Consider the following 23662-nt stretch of genomic DNA (forward strand, 5'->3'; position numbering starts at 1 on the left):
GAGTATCAGTTCTGATTACAGTTTTGATTTATGGGAGCCTTCCCTCTCCTCTATTCTGTGGAAATGCTACACCTCCATTAAGAGCATAAAAACAACTATATTAGACCAAAAAATCCATCTAGCCCAGTAAAGGATCTGAGCACAGCTAAAACCAGATGTCTAGGTATTAGACATACCTAGACATTAGACAATATTAGAACACGGACACATATCTGATAACATATCTCTAAATCCTCGTCCAGCTTCCAAAGAGATTGTCTAAGCCAGAGGTAAATTCTAAGCGCTCAGTAAACCTCTATAGCTTTCTTCTTTGTTAACCTCTCCAGTGCTCCTTTCAGCCCAAGCAAGCTTTCCGCATTCACAACATCCTTAGGCAAGGAATCCTACAATTTAACTCCACACTACATAAAGGCCTATCTGCTTTTATTTTGAACTCCCTACCACCTAGCTTCATTTCATGCCCCTTCATCCTGAACTGGAAGAAAGAGCAAGCAATCTATTCCTATCCACTATCTCCATACAACTCAAAGAGCTGTCTGACCACCGTAGCATTCCTCGATTCTTTACCGCTCATCCCTTCTATGCAAGGTTCCAGCCTCAACCTAAGGGTGCTGCTCTCCCAACAGTTCCTAAAGCTGTCATGCTGGCAGATCCACTGTGGTTCTTCCATATACTCAGCCTCATGACATGCCTATTTTCTGCTAATGCGGGCTGGTGCAGAGGAAATGAGAATCTGACAAAGCTGAAGTGCAATGAGAACAAACATCAGGAAATTCAGTGGAACAACCCAGCAACAGCTCCCGTTTAACATTTTATCTCCCGGAGTTGTAACAGTCCCATACTTGCACAACCTACAATGCAGTACTGTTATGTGGTTCTCCCATCACCCCAGGAAAATGACCCAGTTTCCAAATCACAGTTTAAACAGACACCAAAGTACAGGAACAGCATCAAAGGCTACACAGTCAAACAAGGTACCAAACACTCTCAGACATTAACATGAGGATCATAGACCGTTACCAACATCACCACTACAGCAGTACGAATTCCCAAAAGGTTTTTCCCTTTTGAAGAAGAGCATTTCAGTAACTCTCAGTGAAATCAGCATCCCAACTTGCTAACACTGTTAAGGTGACAATGTGCGAGACAGGCAATACTACTCAGACAACTTGTGCTCTGATGGCACTTTCTGTGGGGGGAAAAAAAAATTGCTCATATTCAGCAGAAGCTGCACACCAATGGACAAGCAAGGAAGATCCAAACTCTAGCTTGACTTGGTATTTAACAAACAAAAATAAATTTCATATACAGTAGAAGTACTATTAACAGCCCCAAAAATAAACATTTCCTTTTAAACATACCTCGGGCTACCTGATTACGACATGCACGAAGTGACTGAAAGAGGCTGAAACCATCAATTGTCACAATTGCTGCTGGATACAAGATACTGAGTTCTTCATTCTGTTTAAAAAAGAAAAAAAAAAAGAAAGAACAAACTGTCACTGTTGTAATAGCATCTTTTCTAGCTTTTCGTATCATTTACTCTCTGAAGATGAGCATTGCATCCAAAGAGTTAATTTCTAACAATCCCGAGACAACAGAATAAGGCAAAACCAAAGAAATCAAGTATTAATATATGAATATGCAACAGCTATTCGGGCACGTTATTTTGAATTTTTAATCTTCTTTCACTGACTTTTATATTTCTGTAATATATTTTATGGCTTAAGGAGAAAACACAAAAGTTACAGCATCTTATGAAGGCCACGGAGGAACAGACTTATCTAGAATACAAATATCAAGGATTTATGAGCCAAATTCTGAAACTGGATTAGTGCCTGAATTACCACTTCGGCACATAAATGCTAATTTGGTCATATAAATGCAAGATGCAAATACCTTAATGCGTCTGCATTTCAAAACTGATCCCAAAAGGTCACACTAAATCACATGAGCATTTGTAAAAAGCCAGCTCAAAAACTTCTATAACTTCATTAGTTTTCTGCATAAAGCATGTCAACTCAGCCAAGAGCAAGTAAAGCTGGCTCTTCCACTAAATCGCACGAGCTCTACAAGCATCTTTGTAGGAAATACTTGTAACGAAATGCAGATTCCTAGCACTATCTCTCATGAAGATTGTTTTACTTTTCAGCTATCTTTTCTGTGAAATAATTAGGATCAAGTGATTATGAAAGAATAGGTACAGCTCTTGGTACCGATCAAGTTGCATTTTCTCCTTTCATCAACAATACATTACTATATTTTCTGCACATAAACGAGAAAAAAAGCAGGAAACGAATGAAGCCTTCCTTTGCAAGGATTGCACAGAAAAAAACAGAATAAATCTATTAAGTTAAGTATACACCAAAGGAGACAGAAAAACTGCTGAATCCTCGAACCATATAGACAAGAATGCTTATAAAACAAGAAATTCATAGTTTCTTGTTCTAAAAAATTTTCCACCTATCAAAAACGGGTAAAGGATGTAGAGGATTCACAGAGAGGACTCCCTTTCCATACCCCAAAACACTGCCACTTCGCTTTTGAAATAATCTGACAAAACCTGTTCTGTGACACCAGGATGCCTAGGAATTTCATAGGTTCTGCACTTAAGCTGCAGGACAGGATCTTCATTTAAAAGTTGCGCAAGAAGCAGTACTCCACTCTAGAAGAGAAAAAATAATAAGCATGAACATTACCTGCCCCCCTGCTTAGGAGAGGTAAAAAGCAGTACCTGCAGACATAGATGTTTTATAGAAATAAGATGTTTATTACGATAGCTTCCATGCGGCCCTGCCATGCTGAGAAACCTACCTCAGTGTAGAAACGAACGTAGCCAGAGGTGAAGCCAACCACAATGCAGGTCCAGTCAGGACGGCCTGTGGAACTCCTGTTTCACGAAGATATACCAGAAATTAAAAACCAAAACCGGTTCTGAGCTATATGTGTTCAAAATTGTACTGTAAGGGGACGGATTACGCACATACAAAGGAAAAGATCAGTCCTTACCTCTTCTGACTTGCCAATGGGATACATAATACACTACTCACGCATTCACTGGAAACAGAAAGATATAACTAATCAGCATATTCCATCCTCCAGTTCTGTGAAATTTTGTTCTATATGATAGATCTTGCCAAATTAGCATTTAGAGCATTTAAAAATATATATTGATGCAACATACAATTTACCATACAAATTCATACTTGAAAACAATCTAGAGAAAAAAATTTTAAAGACATTTTAATTACAAGTTCATATTAACAGTGAGGCACCATTAGTGTTCAAATATATTATACATTGTATATGCTTATTACACTCTGTTAATGCTCTCTTTTATCATTCACAGATTGATTAGTCTGCTAATAGTCTTTAGTAAAGATTCAAACAAGTCTAATCTCATGCATCTAAAACCAAACTAAATTTGTTCCGATTTTTAATGATTACCAAGAATAAGGATTAAAAAAAAACCCCTAAACTATACTTATCAAAACACATTTTTGAAATCCATTCTGTAATCGGTAGATTTTATAGCCATTGCACTTTATCACATCATAATCTGTAAGTGTTTCAAGAGCTAATATGGTCTTCCCAGTTAGTGCAAAAACCTGAGAACCTTTAACGAAGGTGTGCCTGCTCAATAAATGCAGAAGAACAGCCTCAATTTCTCAAATCAAAAGGGTTATTTTACTGCTGCCTTGACAGAAAGTTTTGCATTGTCCAGGGAAACAGAAGCAGTGCAAAAGTTTTACGAAATGGCATAGAAATTGAGAAGACATAGCAAACAGTACTTGAAGCATAAATGCCTGCAGTATTGTTGACTATCTACATTTCAGGTTATCTCCATTCCTCGAGAAATGATTAAATAAGCACTCTAGACAATTATAGAAAAAAAGCTTTCTAAATGCAAGTTTGACATGTAATAAACTATAACTTGAAAGAGATGTTCAGTATCTCAGGGAAATCTCACTTTCAACAGGAAAGCTTAGCCACCATAGGATTTTATCAGTTGAAGATGACCTTGGGCAACAAATTTCAAGTCTAGACAATCTGTGTCATATTTACACATACACAAAAATAGAAATCTCATCTACACGAAACATTTGCAAAACTTAAGTCAAGCAGTAATGCACACGATTGTGTCAATCTAAGGAAAGCTTCCCATTCCATATGTTAGCGTCTCTAGGGATTCTAACTGTAGCAAAAAACAAACACCAAAAAACACACCCTTTTTGTTTTTTAAAACTAAAAGAAACTTCAGTGGTAGGATGGAAAAAAAAAAGAGAGAGACACCCTACAAAACAGTTCAAATCTATGCCCGCTGCAGGTTTATAAAATAGGATTATGCTTTTACAAATTGGGGAGAAGCGGGTTAAGTCAACGCCTCCCTCAACATAACAGAATATTGAACCCAACAGGGAGGATTTTCAAAGGGAGACAGCAGCTCAAGACTGGAAACATAACAGGGCTTACAAAAACATTTGTAAGAATGAAATGCAAAATCCTCCTCCATACGGAGATTTCAGAAAGAGTCTATCAGCTATTTGAAGATCGATCTAGCAGAAATATCATATAAATACCAAATGCAAGACCAAAGTAAATTTTCGAAGTCCTCTAAATATCTTAGAGTGCAAAACCTATTTCTAAAAGTGACTCAGACATGTACGAGGCTATTTACCATGGACAAAGATAAACTGCATACATGAAGTTTACTGCACCTTCAAAGCTAAAAATTTTTTGTATTACATGAATTTTGCTCACCAGTTATGACTCGGAGTGACTTCTCAACCAGGAAGATGACTTCTGTATTTGCGTGAGGTTAGGAAGATTAAAAGAAGCATATCTAAAAGACTTCTCACACCTCCAGTCCCAACATTCCCTGACAAAATTCCATGTCTAATACAAAAGCAGATTTTCAAAAAGGGCATGCATACTGGGGTTTTTTGATAAAAAAAGAATTTATGAAAAGCATTGTGATAACCCAGACCTGTTAAAGTTTTTGAATTATATGCACTTGCACTGATTTCCACAGACTGTACCTCTGTTAATTTGTATGAACTCATATGCTATTTCTCCATTTATAACATTAGGATGCATAAAACCACGAAACGCACTTCAGTCAGAGGACTTCTTCCCAAAAAACTTATAAGGTGTTTTTAAATAAAAAACATGTTACTATTTATTAAACACAAAAATGACATTTTAATTACAACTACAGTTCAATACCTACCCTTCTTCAACATTCAGAGAGCCGCTCCAGCCAACAGCATATTGCATTTCCTCTTTTCCCTTGTCACTGTGCTTCCATTTAGCTGCCATTAAGAATAAAGATACCGTCTATAAAACTGTAGTGTCTTGCATCTCACAGATGTAGTCCTAATCCTAATCTTTCTCTTCTATACAGTAACATCCTGCCACAGTTCAGCATCAATTACACAACTTGAAAACTGTAAAATATATACTCGTTTTTTAAAGTGACCTTTAAAGAAAAAATCTTATATTTTCTTAGAAATCCACAGGGAATGACATACTACTAAATGCCTGAAATGCATAATCTTTTTTTTTAAAAAGATATATACAATCATACCTACTTCATCAAATTGTAAAGGGTTCAATTAATAAAACAGAAATCCTTAGGAGAAAGGTTACAAGCAAGGGTAAACTTCTTCTGGGATGTCTGCTGAAAATGAGCCTAAATAAACAGCAGAATTGTAATCTAGTTATCTAATTCTCAGCTTCAATAGCCCCTTTTTTTTTTAAAGGGTATATAATAAACCCTATGTCAGAAGAATCTCTTTCATCATGCTTGCATACCACCAATTGCACCAGCTGTTACTAGCACCAGCACCTCAGGCAACAGTACATGTGAAAACGGCAGTTGGCTGCTCAGTGTTCACATATCACTAACGGTACTTAAAAAACAGTTTAGTAGCCTTCCTTTACGGAAAAATAAAATAAAAAAAACTAATAAAAAAAACCTTGCCATCCATTCTAGATAGAGAAGAATTTTCTGTCAAAGTAGAAATCTTAAAACAATCCATCTTGAGACTCTCTCCTCCAAGTGATACTGACCCAGTTAGCTCATTTTTTCAAGGGAAAGTAAAAAAAAAAAAAAAAAGTAAAATATTTCTTAGAAGATAAAACTAACACAAAAGATAAAAGTTTTGTTTTGTTCACTGAGCACAATTAACGTCAACATCTCTGAAAAGTTACAGTATGTTTTAAATCTAGTCACTTATGATAAAATTGTTTTCCCACACCCAAATATAATTGAGAAGGAAAGACAAAGCATCCAACTTGCCCAGCAGTACCTGAAGAATGCATGGCACGTACCACAAAACACTCAGCCATTCCAAAAATCCTTGAAGACAGAACTTACAGGGTCGAGAGTGATTACTATTAAATGTACTAGGATATACAATTAATAGAAATTATACTTACACACTAAAAAGACAGCTTTCTGTTCATTAGCTATTACCATCAGGTCATTTGTTGGTGACAAGGACAACACACAGTCTTGAAGCCAGTAATTTCTCTGGTTCTTGGAAGTAGCTTCCTCTTCTTCCTATAGGTAACATTATAATCAATGTATGCAATACTTTTTAAACATAGCAGAAACGACGCAGAATGCACTACTACCCACCAAGTCACTAGAGCTCAAACTTGCACAAAAAGATAAGACAAAAGCATCAACCTTGCACTAATTATATTAGCATGTCTACAGAACAGAAAAAGAAATAATCACTGACTCTGCTCCTTGAAACCCTCTCCTTCACCAGAGGAGAGGGACAGACATGGAACGAGATTTAAAGTTTTATCATTATCAATAAGAGACTGGATAAGAACATCTTCAGTTATACTCATTATAAATCATACCCAATACTAACAGTTTATCCAAGCTTATATGCAGATCAGCATTCAGTAAAAATACTGGCATATGAAGAAAGGATTTTAAGGGCTGGCATTCAGATTAAAGATTAAAATTCAGCTACAGCAGAAGCCTTGGACTGTATTTATTAGCAAATCAGTTAGTCTCCTGCAATAAGTTACAAATGCCACTGAAAGCTAGCTTCAGCCAGGACAGTTATAAAAAATATTTGAGGCTTAAAAGCAGAGCTGTCATTACATCTGACTTCCCAAAGCACAGTAGCAGGAAATGCCTCTAAAAGATACTGAAAGATACTGCGCACATTCACCAAGGACCCACTATTTCTATGCATTAATAGAGATATATACACTCCACTACCATATATGAATTGTGCATTCTCCTCTTAGCTATAGCAAATCTGCTAGGAAGAAAAAACTGTGCATAAAAATGAAAGCTCATATGAAAAAGAAATGAGGTTCCTCCCAGTCCTACCCATCACTAGTATGAATGACCTAACCCTTGCCTACGGAAAACCAGCAAGATCACTGGCCTTGTAGAAATGCAGTTCCATCATAAACGTAAAAGACAAAAGCCTTTTCCTTTGATATAGCAAACGATCATGTGACCTCAGCAGGGACACCTGCAATCAGTTGCAGCATTACTGCCCCAGTTGCCAATACTTTTATCCACGTATTTCAAACACAAGAAATACAGCATCATATCTGCAGAGTGAAAAATGAGCAGCCTACTTGGCATTTTTCAAGGCTTTACAAGAGGTGAAGAAGTTGTCTGGGATACTCAGGACAACTTCAACTCGTTGTGACAGAACAAAACTTGGAATGAACGAAAAGTATGAGCCTATCACATGCCAAAAGGCATAACCAAAAATATCCCAAAGAAAATCCATGTAGTTAATTTTAATGTACTGATTTTCAAACAGGAAAAGAACAGAACTGCTGAAAGAGTAAGAGAAACTAAAATTATATCTCAAAAAGAGAATTTATACAAAATGTTTTGTATGCATAAACAAAGAACTTGAAATGTACGACATAACATATGGCGATCTCACATTAGTGACAAAAATAAGCAAAGAGTTCAAATACGGAAAGCATTTAACTTGCCAAAAGCAGCTCCCTGAAAAAGGTGAAAGATAGAACGATCACAATCAGCACTGAAGATCTGACCATCGATACTCTTACAAATAACTAATCAGCTGCACAAAAAGACACCTTAGGGAAGAAATCCCTACTTTTTTTTAATTTCTAATGCCTTCATAAAAGTTGCTGTATTCCATGAAACAGATATTGTCCAGGTGACCTTGAGAAATTCCAAAAAATATATATATTTTACCACCAACTACAACGCAAATGAACAAACGGTTGGAATCTTAAAAAGGAATTCATTACAATCATCATCCTCAATGCTGCTCTAGACTGACACAATCATCTCAGCTTGTGTTCACCGTTCATACACTTATATTTAGGCTTGTACACAGAACAAAGAACGCCCTGTTTGCTGTGAATGACAGTTCTTTCTTCCTGAAAGAGTTTAACCTGGAATCATAAGCAGCTTTGGAGGAAAGCGAACAAGTGAACAGGGTTTCACACATTTGGCCAGAAGCACTGGAAGGAGGTCTTTACCTAGAAGGGTTTGAACTACCTGGAAGAAGTGTCTGTCATTTTAAAGAATAGATTTTAAAACCTCCCTTGACAAGCTCACCAGCCGCAAACAGGAATAGGTGCTTTAAAAGAGGTTTTCAAATTTTGCGTGAACGAAGGTCATGGCTTCATCATCATGGTTTTTTTCAGTTTACTTTTTCAGAAGAACAAATTTTGTTAAAATGACTAAATAAAACTAATCTTAACCGTAGCCCAAGGTTTTGCACAGGACAGGCTCAGTGTGCATTACAAGTTAAAAAAAAATTATTCATTAGGTCAGATGAAGGAACCTTACATTTCAATATACAAATTCTACAGACTTCAGTATAAAGAAATTTAAACGAACTGGAAAATACGTTGATGTGCAAAGAAATACTGCATTCCAAAATCCTAAGACAATGAGCAGTGGAATAAGAGAGTAGAAAGGAAAACAATTTGTCAATACATGCAGAATCTATCACAATGCAGCATAAGTAGAACACTAAGGAAATTCTAAATGTTACAGCACTTCTAAGAAGGATGTGGCTTGAGAAACACTCATTTCATGGAAATCACAGTGGAGCTGAAGACCCGTCCTATTTAAGAGTTTTCACATTCTTTTCTTTCCCTGACAGCATCTACAGTGATTCCTCCCTGAGAGACCACACGCTCATGTTGTCTTGCTTTCCTCTCAGCTGAGGACCTAGTCACTGTTGAAGTAAGCAGTTAACAAAGATACTCATTGCCCAACTCATTGGCGGACTTCCTACATATTGAGACAAAGATAGCAGGTAAGAGAGTTTCATTAGCAAAGTCTGAACTCCTCCATCCATCCCATTAGCTCTCTCTAGTACAGAATTATTCAAGCAGTTCTGTTCAGATGACTCATTTGGATGCAGAGAACTTCTGCACCAACAGTTTTCCCTAACAAAACGTCTTATGCAAGTCAGCTGGCAACTGAGAAGTCTCAGCCTTGCCAACAATCCTAGACTAGCTATGTTATTCTAAGTGGAACTAGTTGGATAGAGGGATTTTTTTTCCCCCTTTAAAGAGCAAGTGTGCTGCCTCATCCTACAGAGGCTGTATCAGCACATGCAATTTGAGCCCTCATACAACACCATCCACACATCACACCATAAAAGGAGTGCTATGCACTTATTAGAAAGATGCTTTTATATCAGTGGTTCAGGATTTAGGAGTCTGTGAATTCTATTTATTCACGGTAGAGCTTCACAACTCCATTGCCACGTCCAGGCTCCCAAAACCCATCGCTCAGCCAGCTAATACGAGCTCCGTATCCAAATATGGCCGCCTTTGCCATCATATTTACAATAAATAAATAAACAGAAATCAACTATTCATTCTTCTTCTCAATACTTTTTTTTGGCACAAGTGGAATTAGTCACAAGTGGAATGAAGGTCTACGCATCGATTTTTTCCCAGTCATTTTACTTTGTAACTTTTACCCCATTCCGATGCATTTCCAGCATTCCCTCTCCTTCATGCATATTTTGGACTGTCATTCACTAACTATACAGGCAGTTGCAGGACATTAAAGCCGACAGCCAAATCCAACTCTTGCTCAGAGAACAGGGCATGTAATTACATCAGCTTGCATCACTCTTTTAAGAGTTAGGGTAATGACACTTCTCAGTATTCATTTTATATTGTAATGGTGGCAAGCAGGAGGAAAGCAACATGACTGTGGATGTGAATCATCTGACCAAAGCAATGAAAAACCAGACAACACTTAAAATTGCTCATTATCAGGTAGGCATATTCTACTTTTTTTGATCACTTCTTAAAAAAAAAAAAATTACTTCTCTTAAGAAAATAATAATACGATGCATACATGCATACACTGCTGGGAATTGGATATTAAAACAACCCTTGTCATCATTTCAGCTTTCTTCTTTCATGCTATAGTACAAAATTCTGAGATATCCGCTCCAGTCTCTTACCTACAGATTCTCTCGTCTATCAGCATTTTGCATAGGATTAGAATTACTCCTTATGATGCATTCCTTTATTCCAAAAGGTTAAATAATTTTTTATGATAACAGTTGACAGTATTGAGAATGTTGCTACCTCCATATAAGGAGCACTCCTGAGGGACTGATAGTTCACTTTTCCTACAGATCAGTTACCAGCCCACTTTATAAGGAAGCTCTCACTGAAATCCCAGAAAAAACGTTTGGTGTTCACCCTAGGGTTTGTTTTTTTTTTTTTTCTTTTCCAGTCATAACCATGGGCCAGAGTTTAAGAGTCACCCAGATCCTGGGATTAGATGGCTGAATTTGTCCCTCCACAGTTAATGTTCAGAAATTGGATGGAAAAGGGGGCCGAAAGGCAGAGACCCCTAAAATAAAGGAGCCTTATTATGGATCTAATTATATGCCCATGATTTCTTTTTAATATAAACTGAAGTCAATCTTCAGTTCCCTAGTTCTTTGTAGTATATCTATGCTTTATCAAAGTTGAGGTAGGTTTTAGATACTAAAAAGACACCTCAAGTCTTTACTCCCTCAGAAAAGACTGCAAGACTGTTCCCACCAAAGAGAGACTGAGTGAGACAAAAACAAAACTCACTTTCTCTTGGTGGCTCTGGAGCATAAGAAGATGCCCCCAGGAACAGCTCCACAGAAAGATCTGTGGATACTCTAGTGAGAGGAAAAAACTAAAGAATACAATATGAGTAATTATCGCAATAGATAACATACAAGATATATTTAGAAACAATTACGGGATTAATGGACAAACAAGCAGTCACATTTAAAACGCTGTCCAAGATCCTTCTTGGCCAGGTGATAACTACATAAGGGAAAAACAAACACATACAAGACAGTAAAGGAGTCCCTTTGAAAAGGCAAGTTAGCAATGAAAACTCACACATAGGAACTTACAGGTTCTTGTATTTCAGCATCATCCCAGGCTCCCCAGCCATCATCTTCCCAGTTTGCCAATTTACCTGCTTTAAACAAAAAAAGGTTTATCATATAAATATAGCGCAGACAGGGAACAAAACCAATCCAAAAAGATTTTCTGGCAGTTATTTTCCTTCCTCAATGCATTTCCGTTCCTCTAATGCATTATAATTTCATTTATAAACAGCTATTAAATGAGTTCTACAGAAAGAACCTGCAGTAGCAGAAACAGATGTTTTACCGCTATGAAAAAATATTTATTTTCACTTTTAACACTATGAAAAACATAAAAGAAGATGTAACCTAAAGTACAAAGTGGAAAGAGGCTGTAACAACACCTGTGTTGCATAAATTAGTTTTGACGGACTTCATCTGGAACTCTCGGCAAGTAACAATTTACAGTGCCTGGTACAAGACATCTCTGATCCTTCATTAGGGCCTTGGCACTTTATAAGGACAAATTATTCAAACAGATTTATCTTTTCTCAGTTTCTCCACTGCCACTTCAAGATAACAAAGACGTATATCTGGTTTTATACAGCAAACTAAAGCCAAAAGTAGAAAAAAATCCAACCAAACAAACCAAAAATCCCACACCCATGCGTCCACTTGACAAATGAACTTCTTCCAGTGGGATCACCAATCAGAACTTCTTGAGTCTTACTCAAGACCTACTGACTGCAAAATTTAAACTTCAGTTTGATTTATCCATTGTTACTGCTCCAAAGGTAGCAAAAGCCACATCCTGTGCATATTAGCAGGCAGCTACAAAGGAAAAAAAAAGGGGGAGGAGAGCTGACTCTCCAAACCTTCGCAACCCTATGTACATGCCCCCAAACAACTTACCAACTGATTTAAGATGTCCCATAAGATATGACAAGAACCACATACAAACGATTTTGTGATTAGTAATATTTTTACACTTAAATAGAACATCGCCCGTTCCATAACGTGTAGTGTGTTTGTTTGGTTTGTCTTTTTTCTTAAGTTAACTGCAGGATCAGTCAGTAGCAACATACATTTATCTTAACACCTCAGGGATGCATATGGAAATTCATCTGTAACAGCAGAACACCTGAGGCCAGGATGATGCAGATTTCACCACCACCACTCCCAAAGTAGCCAAAGCAAAAGCTGAAGCGGTGGCCTCTGAGAGGAAAAAGAATACAAGGGCATTGGCTGTTCACCTCCCTGCCAGGCAACACAGAAGAAAATTAGGATGACACTGATTAATTTAAACCGCAGAGAAACCACAAGCTTCAAAAATGCCTGAAACATTTGGGAAAATTGTGAATTATAAAGATAGGCTCAATTCCTAATGGTCTTATAAGGGTTAATGTATTAGTCCTTTATAACAACATTGACACCTTCTTTCATCTGAAAATACAAAATTTAATGTGAATTAAAGAGCCCATGCGAAGGGTAATTAGGCACAGGCATTTCCTAGTAAAAGATCAAGATTTCCTACAGCTAGCAACAATGAGAAACTATTACTTGCCTATTTTAAATAAGGTGGCAACTTTGGTACAATTCTCAAAGAACAAACTCGTGAAGAGTCTCAATAAGCCAATACGCGTTACTGCAGTTCAGCAGGAAAGCCAAATACCAACTCTTATACAGAATCACTGACATCAATATTACTACTTCAGATTTCATAAGACTTCAAGATTTTCCCAAGGATTTCTTTCAGGTTTTTCCACTAACTGATGTCCTGTCTACAACAACGTTAAAAAGAAGTTGAAAGGTCATGCCTCGCTTCAGTTTAAATTTAGTTTTAAGCAAGCAAGATTCTGCCATTATGGATGGTCAAACGGTATAGACAACAAGATTTGTATCAAGAACACTCCAATCTTATTTGCTCTAAAAACTCTGGTTCCTTTAACATTACACAAAGAGTCCGTTACAACAGAACAGAAATCCATACTCTGTCTGCTTACGCAGATAGTTAAACTTTTGTAGAGCTAATGAAGATAGAAACTTAAAAATACGTGAGCTTTAAGACAGAAGCTTTTCATCAATACTACTGAGAAGACTGAGTAAGACAAAATACCCACTCCACGAATAACCTTTATTAGAATTTGAGAAGTCTACCATCCACAAAAAGAGCGAGTCAATCAGTTTTACTGTATCACTGCCAATACAGATCTCATTGCGCAGTTAGTTCAGGCATAACTATGCAAGTAAAAAGCTTCAAAGGGTCACGGCCTCATCTTGTACTCGAGCTTGAAAATTTTCCAGTGTACAAATATATTAATATAAGGGAGAATTATGACAAATGTTATTGGATATAAACTGCAAGAAGAAAACTTTAATGTTTACTCTAAGACAGCTAAACACAATTCTACTTCTGTTTGAATTTCACTAGCTCAAAAGGCAACAAAATCCCATTTCTATCAAATTCATGGAGGAAAGAAGTACCTTTGTACGCTGCAGTCCAGTTTTGCTACTTCTGAGAGAAATATTACCTGATCCATGAAATACAGTCAGCCTTGAGGCCCATGCATTCCCTACAGCACTAAGGAGATCACCATTTCAAAAGATCTCAGCCACGTCATTTACGAGACTGAACACCCAACACAAACCTTTCACTGTGAGGACTCCTGCTGCCTCTTTCTGAACAGTTACATTCTCATTGCTGTCATCATCATCATCCTCAGGTGAATCTAGATGAATCAAGGATGGAAAAATAATGTTGGGGCATCATTCTATAAATGAAACTGCTGGGATCTTTCAAAACTGTGACCTACTTTGCAAAGCCAGCATCTGCTACAGCTTGCAATCCTTACAAGCCTACTGCTTCCTGTTCATCCTCTACACTATATATATTGCCCTTGTGTGTTTTAACTGTATATATTTTTGTACGTGTTGTACGTGTGTTTCAACTGTATGTTTTTACATGCATTCCCACCTTTCGTACAGCGATTCTTGTGGGAAAAATTTTTTCTCTATGTGATTCAGACGCTTCACCTATGCAAACAAAATGGCTGGTATTAAACAATCAGCAATAAAACTATGAAACAATGGATGGAGAAGCAACAGAGAGAGGGATATGCCTGTAACACCTGAAGTCACCAAAATAACCACAATGTTATTCATCTGTGCCCAGCGAATCACAAAATATCCCACAGAAGTTGTCAGCTTGCAAAAGCTGACACTTCCCCATGCACCAGTGCCTGTTAACAGTAGTGAAGTGAGAGAAGACACAGGAACCTATATGTCTACAGTGAGGATTTTAAAGAAATCTCTCACAGCTTCCCTTAGTAAAATTAGAGCTCAGAAGTAGTAACTGTGGGAAAAAAAGACATTACGTAGTGGTCAACAGCTAAACAAGCCCTAAACAAGGTCTTGACTTGTAACATGCTGTTACTTGGGAAATTTTCAAGTTTTCTCGTGCAAACCTACATTTCTTATTCACCTCTAACTAGTAGTAGACGTATGGTAAACAGTTCTCCCTATTTTGATAAAGCAGCAACAAATGCCAGATTTTGCTTTACTGCTAAGATAGTAAAACCAGAAATTGATCTACTGGGTTTACAAGAATCACTTCATTCTTTAAATTAAAGTACACAGTATTAAAGTTTTACCACCACTGCATTTGAAACTTTAAGGCTGCTTATAATTTGGCAGAAAGTTACTTTAAGATGAATTTAATACTCAAAGGTTCACTAAAGAAAATCTAAGCAGAACATCTGAGAAATCAAGTACCATCCTGCTAACACTTCCATGCAACCAAAGTAACGTCTCTTAAGTTAATGGTTACATCAACATTTGCAGCACTGGTGCTAATGACTAAGAGACTTCATTTCAAGTATGTTTATCATAAACTGATAGGTGCCACACAAGCAAGCACAGGACTCAGGACTTATAGGCTACTGGTGCAGCCTATAAGAGGGGTTTGCTCTGTGGTGCTCCCCAAGAGTTTAGGAACCCCAGGCGTACTACAGCCGGAGTCACTACATTGTGGGGTTGCTGTAGCCCTCCAGTGACCCTACGAGTGCTGGGCAAATCTAGTCAGCAAAGGAGAAGGGACACTGCAGATTCACACTGTAAGCATCTAGGTATTGTGAAATTTTGCAGTGGGTTATCTGTTGAACATCTGTACTGAAATCCACTGATATGTGTACTGTTACCTGTTGACCATCCTGTTGGTATCCATACTGTTACTGACTGAAGTCATCTGTTCTACCGTCTAACTGTGCTCTGGCATTGATCAATTGGATAACGAACTAAGTCCAAGAAGGATAAAAAAGTAAGCCATGCAACTCTGGTGGGGACTTGGACTCACTGTCAGCTGGCCTGCAGACCTGACAGCCCACCCATCAGCAGGGACACCCCTGATGCCAACTGCCAGGGAGAACCTGAATCATCTTGGCACGGCTTGAGCGTGATTAGAACAACCCAGGGAAAACTATACCAGAGGGGTGGTCCATAACGACAAGGAAAGGGCGAGAACAGTCATGGTACCATGCATCCATGGCTTACCCATAGAGCTCTGATATGTGTATTCTATTTTTAGTTCTTCGCTATGCTTTTTAGCTTTGTTATACTTGTAGATTGTCTGGTGTTAATTGTTTAGTGTTGTCCAGTGTCCATCATATGTGTAAAATCGCTTAGCTCTAATAAATTCTTATACTTGACAAACGATGATCTCAAGTTCAGTGCAACTAACCCTGGAATCCGAAAGAATCCCCGACGCCCCTCTAGTGGCGCGTCACAAACGTAAGAGCCAAAAGAAAAAATTTCAATGGATAAGCATATTTTGTTTAAAAGACAAGAAAAGAAGACAAACTTTAGCAACGGAAATACACCACTGCAGTCTAATTGGCAGTCAATGGGTCAAATCCAACATGACACAGAATGCCATTTTCACTCAGTCTAAGATTTTCTTCCCAGAAAAAGTGCAGAATATGTCCCTGAGCGCTGAAAACTGCCCCAATTGGTGAATGGTTAAGTCACAGGATTGCTGGTGATGCTGGAAAGGACTGGTGGATAACAACTGCTGCAGTAGCTGGACCCTTCCCATGCTGACTACCAGCCTCCCTGCTCCCATGGCAGAACAATGACCTGGGCTAGACAGCAGCTGCCTTTCCCTTCAGGCACAGAGCCCTTGCCTCTCCCTTGCAGCTCTCTGTAGCGGGTGCCAAAAGGCAAGCTTGACATGAGCTTGACAGTCGCTGCTTACACAGGTGGAAGAGTATATGTGGAAAAAAAAAAAAAAAAAAAACACACCAGACTCCCAGAGGTTAAACTAACCCTACTTATATAGCGATATAAGTTTAAAATACAAAACAGAAGTTTTAGTTCATAAATTTTATTTTTACAATATAAAAGGAAAGTTTCAATTCATGCACAAGCCAATAATCTCTTTGCACTACTTCTGTTTTCATCAATTTTTAGATTATCAGCCATGAAACTATTAAATTGCATCAGCTAAAACCTTAATACATGCTTTTTCTATATATAAAGTGTTAAATAAAATCAAGTCATGCACCCATCTATTTCGTATCTTAATTTCATGCTGTGCAGTTTTTCATTCTCTTGTGTTTATGATCTCCAGCTTCTTTTCCATCCATGCTTCAAGAATTCATAAAATGAATGTTTCTTGCACTACTATTTCTGTGCAAGAGTTTCAATTTTTTTTCCTCTATATACTTATTGGTATTCTAGTACCTCTGCACTGCATAACCAGTGAGGCAAAAAAAGACATTTCTTTTCTCTTCAGACTAAGGAATTTCAGACATACTTTAAAATCTTCTTGCTATTTAGTTATCCCAGGACATTTATTTGAAAAGCTCCCCTGACTAGGGACTGCCAGATTTATCAAGCTGTTTTGCCAGCATTACTAGGAAGCCCCTTTTGAGACCTGCATTCTGTTTGATTTTCACTTATCGCTTCAGATTTCCGTAACAAGTGGGGAGGAGGAGAGAAGAAAGATGACACTCAATCAGTTAGTTAGCTCAGTAATTTGAAAAGCAGTAATTGGAGAGATTCCTCCTCCTTTAGAAGGTCACTACTGCTTTCAACAGAAAAAAAAAGTTAAAAAATAATTGCAGGTACTGCATACCTTCTTTAAAATAATGCTGCAAATTTCTGTGGCTTACAATTATAACCTACCTCCAGAAACAAATTTTGAGGTCCTATAGAGAAAAGAAGCCTTATGCTGCTATATAGCATGGAAGCAAATGAAACATATGATATACAAAGTATAATATCTCATCTTTGTTTCTGGTACAGGTCACAGCTCAAGTTACTGCAAGAAAGAAAGAAAGAAAAGGACTATTAAGTAAAGGAGACATTAAAGCAGCAAGAGACTCAGGGTGAAAATGATAGAGACAAAGTACTCGGATGCCATTCTGCCATGGGAGTTGACAGTATATCATCTAGTCTACCAATATCTAAGAATGTGTTAATAATTATGCAAGTAACAAAATACAGGCAGAGCGAGTACTTTATGATATGCTACATGAATATTGAAATGGCAAGAAAGGATACTTAAATGTATATAATGCAACCTGGAGAGAGAGGATCTGATTAAAAGATGCAATATAATAAAGCTTGTCAGAAGGCTCTTCCATAAGAACATACTAAATTCAATAAGAGGGATATAGAAAGAGTTAAGAACTCTATTGCTAAATGCAATCTAGAATTAAATTTTATAATACATTTTTTCTTTTTAACTTTGTTTGCAACTCGGAAATAAAAAGCCTAGCCGTCTGTATCTCTGAATTAAATTAGTTGATCCAAATAAAGTCAAGTATGCAAGCACATTTCCAAAGACACGATTACAAGACTCCAGGGCTGAAAAGCACTTTTCAGGAAGCTGCCAATTTAACAGGACTGGATTTTGGGAAAAGTTCCTCTACCACATACAAGCCATCACCCTTGCTGTAAAATGAGGCAGTAAAGGACACGTCATAGCTCTGAACTAACCCCCAAACCAGTCAAAACCTTTTTTTCTTTTTTTCCCCCTCCTCCTCTGTATAAGCAGAAGCAGCACAAAGCTTTATGTTGGGCCACAAACTGCTCTTAAGTGAACTGCTTGTTATCAGAGACGCATGTACAATGGTTTTGGAACACCCAAACATAAGTTTTGTTTTGATAAGTTTCATTTAGGTAATGGGAGATAAACACATTTAGAATTAATAATACGTGCACACCAGAAAAATACTGAATTTTGTTTTATTTTTATTTAAAAAAAAAATTTACCTGCAGCCTACCTGGTTATGTCACTACACTGCTGTCAACAAGCCTACCAAATCAAGCATTTTCAAACACACAGTGTGAGCTCAGAATCTATGGAAGAACAGAGAGGTCTGATATATCGTTTTAAACAAATTGCAGTTAAATTCCTCAAACAAACCAGAAAAAAAAAATGTGGAAAATGTTACGTGTGTCTTTACCGCTTGATTTTCTGCTCTCTTCAGTTAAATATCCTTGAATTTGCTAATGCTAAAGTTCTGTTATGCCTGAGAAGCTTTATCACATTTTGCAAACAGGATGCATTTAATGAGTTATTTTTCATTTATGTTCAATGTCTTATTACAGACAGTTGTATAATGGAGATAACCGTTACAGCTGTTTTTTGTTCTAGCCAACGTTCATCGCCAAACATCCTGCATCACAGCAAGCTGTCAAATTAAATGTAATACAAATACTCTCTATTCCCAGTATTTGTACACTTGAAACAGCAGTTTTCAAAGCCGCTTAGATACCACCAGGTTCAGGCTCCACAAAAGCTTCGTGCCTCACTATTAACATTAGCATTAACTTTTCCCAAGAACCTTAAATTCTCATGTTTTACAAGTCCTATTCTTCATTGAAATGTGAAAAAGCATTCAAACCCTTTTTCAGGAAAGAAAGGAGCAGGAACTCCATATGGAGCAACTTCATCTAGCTTAATCCACAATAATGTTTTTATTGCTTTAAAGCCCAGTGATGCTAGACCCACCACAACACGTTTTATTCTAATGATAAAAAAAAACAAAACATATTTTTATCAGGACAGATACAGAGGCACTTCAATAATCAATGAACATTTTTAAAGTTATTTTAGTATTGCATCATTATAAGTTTCAATTTATGATTCTGTAATGCAACCAAGGAGAAGGATGCCAACACTTCTTTTCAATGTTTCCTGGCCTGCTTCACAGGCAGTTGCTGAACTGACTTTACATATGGTACGATGGAGGTAGTCTTTTTTTTTTTTTTTCTCTCCAGTTTATCAGAAGAGCATGAACTCTTCTTCACATGAACTAGACAGATACAACCTGCTGTGCCACTGAAAGGGGAAGTGAAGTTGTACTTGATAGCATGCTTTTTATTATCCTTTTCTACTGTTGAGCTGTGTTTAAATGTTCAGCTGTAAAAAGGAAGAGAAAACCTCACCTCATCTTAGAATGAATAAAGATGAAGATTCTTAAAAGTCAGTTATCTATATCAGTATTTTTAATACACGTATCATTTTGATAAGCTTTTTAAAACTAAATTTGAAACTGACAACGTAGGTTAACTTGTTATACTTAAAATAAAATATACTGCATCAATGTCAAATATGACTAGATTAAAAGGCAAAGCTTTTTTATTTATATACATAATTGGAAAAGTTAGATAACTTCTCATTTTACAAAACTTTTGTTGATGTCACAGTACCACATACTGATTTAGAAACACATACTGTTTGCACCTTCAGAACAAAGCAAATTCTTTTCATTTAGGATGTATACAGAAAGGCTTTTACATTATTCACCCTGAATTTTAGCACAGACAGTACATTCACAGAAAATATTTTGATATGTTTGGTCAAAATTTAAAAAGTGTCCACAGAGCAGAAAAAGTTTTCATCTTCTGATCTATAACTTCTCAAAAAAAAAAAAAAAACACCACCCTCACAACACTGGCAATACCTTTTCAGAAATATTTGTTACCCAGAAGGTGACAGGAGCTTTTGAAAATTCTGCTAAGCACCTAGAACACTTTTATTTTAAGATACGACTCCAAAATCCAGAAACAATTGGTCCATTAATTACAGCTAACATACTCTCTGTATAAGAAAATCCTTTAGTATAAACACTTCACTTAACCTTTTTCTCAGGTAGCCAGGATCTTTCATTTAACTACAAAATTTAATACTAATTTTCCACTACAATTAAATCCAATTTCCATCCAAATACAGTTTAACTTTACTTGGATTTTTTTTTTTTTTTAACAAAAAGAGTAGGTTCATTACAATTTTGGTGTTTATTAAGCTATATTTATTCACATATAAGCAATTATGTAAGTACAGTATAGAAGCTGTATGTGATTGCAAGTGAGCTATTTTCCGTTAAACATATAAGCAAACTCCTCTCTACTTTTTCCCTTAAAGAGTAAAAATGTAGATAAAAGTCCAAGTTTTCCAATGTAAAATTTTATTAAAATATCATTTTAAAACAATACATTCTGCCAAGGGAGCAGTTTTTATAAAGCTTTCTGATAGGAAACAATTATTTAGATGTTGTTAGTTTAAAAATCTTTGCCTTTGCTCTGGTTATATCAACATGCATTTTTTTTTTTTATTGCTTGGGACAATGTTTTGTTTTCTTTTCCTGGTGCACAACATTAGAGGCAGAGGATTCTTTTGTGTTCTCAAACTTCCCGTTACTCTTTATTTCCAGCAAAGAGTTCTTTCACGTGAACAATGTAAGAGCCAAAGTATACAATTATCACTAAAGACAAAACAAAGCAATTTTTAGACTGCTATGCAAGAAGTCAGATGCTTACTAATAAGAAAAGTGAAGAGGATAATATGTAGATGAAAAGAATAAAGGAAGAAAGAATGAAAAACTTAATGAACCAGAGCAGCAACTCCTGACACGCATCATCAGCTAGCAGCTTTTCATACTCTCATTTACATCAAGAGAAAGCAGATCCTCTAAGATTTAGATCATTCCTTGTGTTTTCCTAAATTGAATCAGCTTGGAGTTCAAGACCAAAAGGCAAGCAACGGCTGCAGTATCTATACCAGCTCAGTTTAACGTAATGATGTTCCAAACAACCCTGCAGCTTAACTATTCAGTTCGTTAGGCAGCAAAGTAGCAGCAACGCAGACTTGGCGAAACAAGCGTGACAGGAAAAGGATTTAACGTCCCATGCAGTCAAATTCTTTTTTTCCCCCCCTAACTAAAAGATACTGTTGCAACTTGTGAAGGTATCTTAAGATAAGAGATAAGTTTTGGAAGTGTTTCTCCCTGTCAAAGATGAATGCACTAGCAATTTCTTCTTCAACATCAGTAGTTTATATTCTTATATAAAAGTCGCTTTGGGAACTCTTTTTCACTCACATTTATGCTTATTTATCCTGAACCAAGAAAATACCTGCAGTATCAACAAAACACACACATGCAGTATCAATAAATTACAACATATAAATCTGAAAGATTTGAAAATACCCAAATGAGCAGTGTTTTGAAAAATACTTGATTCCAACACTGGTCTGCCTCAATGACTGAATGAGTAAATATAAAACTACTCCAGAACACAGCCAACTCATTAAAATTGAAGAACAGCACATTTTAGAACATTCTTTGCTCCTCTCGTTTTTGGAAGTCTTCCAAAACTTTAAAAGTTTTCTCTCTTTACAGCTGCCATTTGATAGATCTACTTTGACAGAAGAAAAGTATTCAGCAGAAGTTACTTAACACAGACTATTCTCATGTACACTGCCAAATGAGAGAGAAATATTTTAATTTCTTCCGCACATATTTTTGGAAAACAAATGTGGGTTACCATCTTTCACCTTTATCTTCAATGTTCAACAAACACTAACAATTTCTAAAATGGTTCCAAAACCTCTCCTTTAGATTTAGACGATACCAAGAGTGCACGCATTTTTCAGAGCATTACAGGAGTAAAACAACATGTACCAAAGTAGCACATAACTGTTTTCTAGCAAAAGTTTTGGATAATCTAAGGTATGACAATGAAATCTGACTGTATAAACTTCTTCTGAAGTTACTTTCTTCCAAGTGCATTTCAACAACAAAGTAAATCGATTTCAACCTTGAACACAAGAAGAAAACAACAATAAAACACGTTATAGTAATATTCATGCAAAACTTTTACTGGTAAAGTTAACTAGCAGAACATAAAGTGTATTTTTACATCACCTTCACAACCGTTGCACCATTTCCCCCTCTTTCCTATCCACCCTTTAAGTAAGCCTCTCTGCTTTCTCTCACAGCACTGTTAATACTTGACAGGTCTTTATAAGCACCTCCACGGGCCTCTACCAAACTCTTTATTTACCACACAGTTGCCAAAAAAAAAAAAAAAGAACAAACAAAAAAAGCAAATATTGGCCTATACAGTTAATTTCACATTGCACGAACAAGAGGCAGGGCAGTGACTCATTGCCCTGCAGCGTCCGGCCTGTGTATGGATCTGCCTGTCCTTCTCTTCTGTCCAGAAGACAGCCTCTGCTCCAGACAGCTCAGCTTCCTGCTCAGAAACCTGCTCCTCAACTTCAGACTGCAGTTCTCATGAGGCGAATTTACTTTTCAGGCCCCCGAACTAAACGTTCACCTTACTCGCAGTGCCTTTTACACCGTCAGACAAGCCTACGCGGGCAACACTTGTTGACTGTGACAGGAGCCCCTCAGAGAAACTGCAGCCCTTTAAGGAGCAAAACTGCAGAACTTGCGGCACACAGGCTCCGCGCCGGCAAAGACCTTCCCCCGCGGCCTGCAGGACGACGGCCCGCACCTGAGGGCAGGCGTCCACCAGAAGCTCCCTGGGAGCAGGGAGAACCGCTGCGCTACCGCTCGGCCCTGGCGCCAGGCGCCCGTCACCGCCGCAGCACGGCAACGCCGCTCGGCCGCCCGCGGCCGCCTCCCCTCCCCTCCCGCGCCGCCCCGGGACGCGCCGGGGGCCGCCTCGCCCCCGCCGCCCTCCCGCACGGCCCGGCGGGCCGGGCCGACACCAGCTGCCCCTCAGCCCGGCGCGGACTCACCGCTCTCCCGGCCGGCCGCGGCGCTGCCCTGGCGGCGGTGCGGGCACAGGAAGTCGCGAGCCGCCTCCAGGTCCTGGAAGTGGCCGAAGGGGACGAGGGTGCACGACATGGTGCTGGTGGTCGTGGCGGTGGTCGCAGCGCAGCCGAAGCCGCAGCCGCCGCCCCCTTCCCGGCGCCGGCCGCCCAACCCGGAAACGGTCGCCGACTTCCCGGCCGCCCGACGGCCTCTGCAGGGCGCATGCGCGGG

The 23662-nt window shown here is 38.0% G+C and overlaps 1 protein-coding gene across 4 annotated transcripts in view; it reads right to left on the minus strand.

The window, feature by feature from the left end:
* RAB3GAP2 (RAB3 GTPase activating non-catalytic protein subunit 2) overlaps positions 1-23638 on the minus strand; it is a 52551-nt gene extending 28913 nt beyond the window's left edge. The window contains exons 1-8 of one of the 4 annotated variants that reach the window (XM_068939884.1): positions 23416-23638; positions 11409-11473; positions 6442-6565; positions 5231-5312; positions 3010-3057; positions 2815-2890; positions 2564-2665; positions 1362-1461 (exon numbers count right to left, since the gene is read on the minus strand). In XM_068939884.1, coding sequence (XP_068795985.1) covers positions 1362-1461; positions 2564-2665; positions 2815-2890; positions 3010-3057; positions 5231-5312; positions 6442-6565; positions 11409-11473; positions 23416-23524 — 706 coding nt within the window. In that variant the 5' untranslated portion in view covers positions 23525-23638. Of the gene's footprint in view, positions 1-1361; positions 1462-2563; positions 2666-2814; positions 2891-3009; positions 3058-5230; positions 5313-6441; positions 6566-11408; positions 11477-23415 lie in introns of all 4 variants that reach the window. The other 3 variants (XM_068939883.1, XM_068939886.1, XM_068939885.1) reach the window with 3 other exon arrangements.
* Positions 23639-23662: the final 24 nt, after the last annotated feature.

The sequence above is a fragment of the Struthio camelus genome, chromosome 3, assembly GCF_040807025.1.
Source record: "Struthio camelus isolate bStrCam1 chromosome 3, bStrCam1.hap1, whole genome shotgun sequence".
Lineage (NCBI taxonomy): Eukaryota > Metazoa > Chordata > Aves > Struthioniformes > Struthionidae > Struthio > Struthio camelus.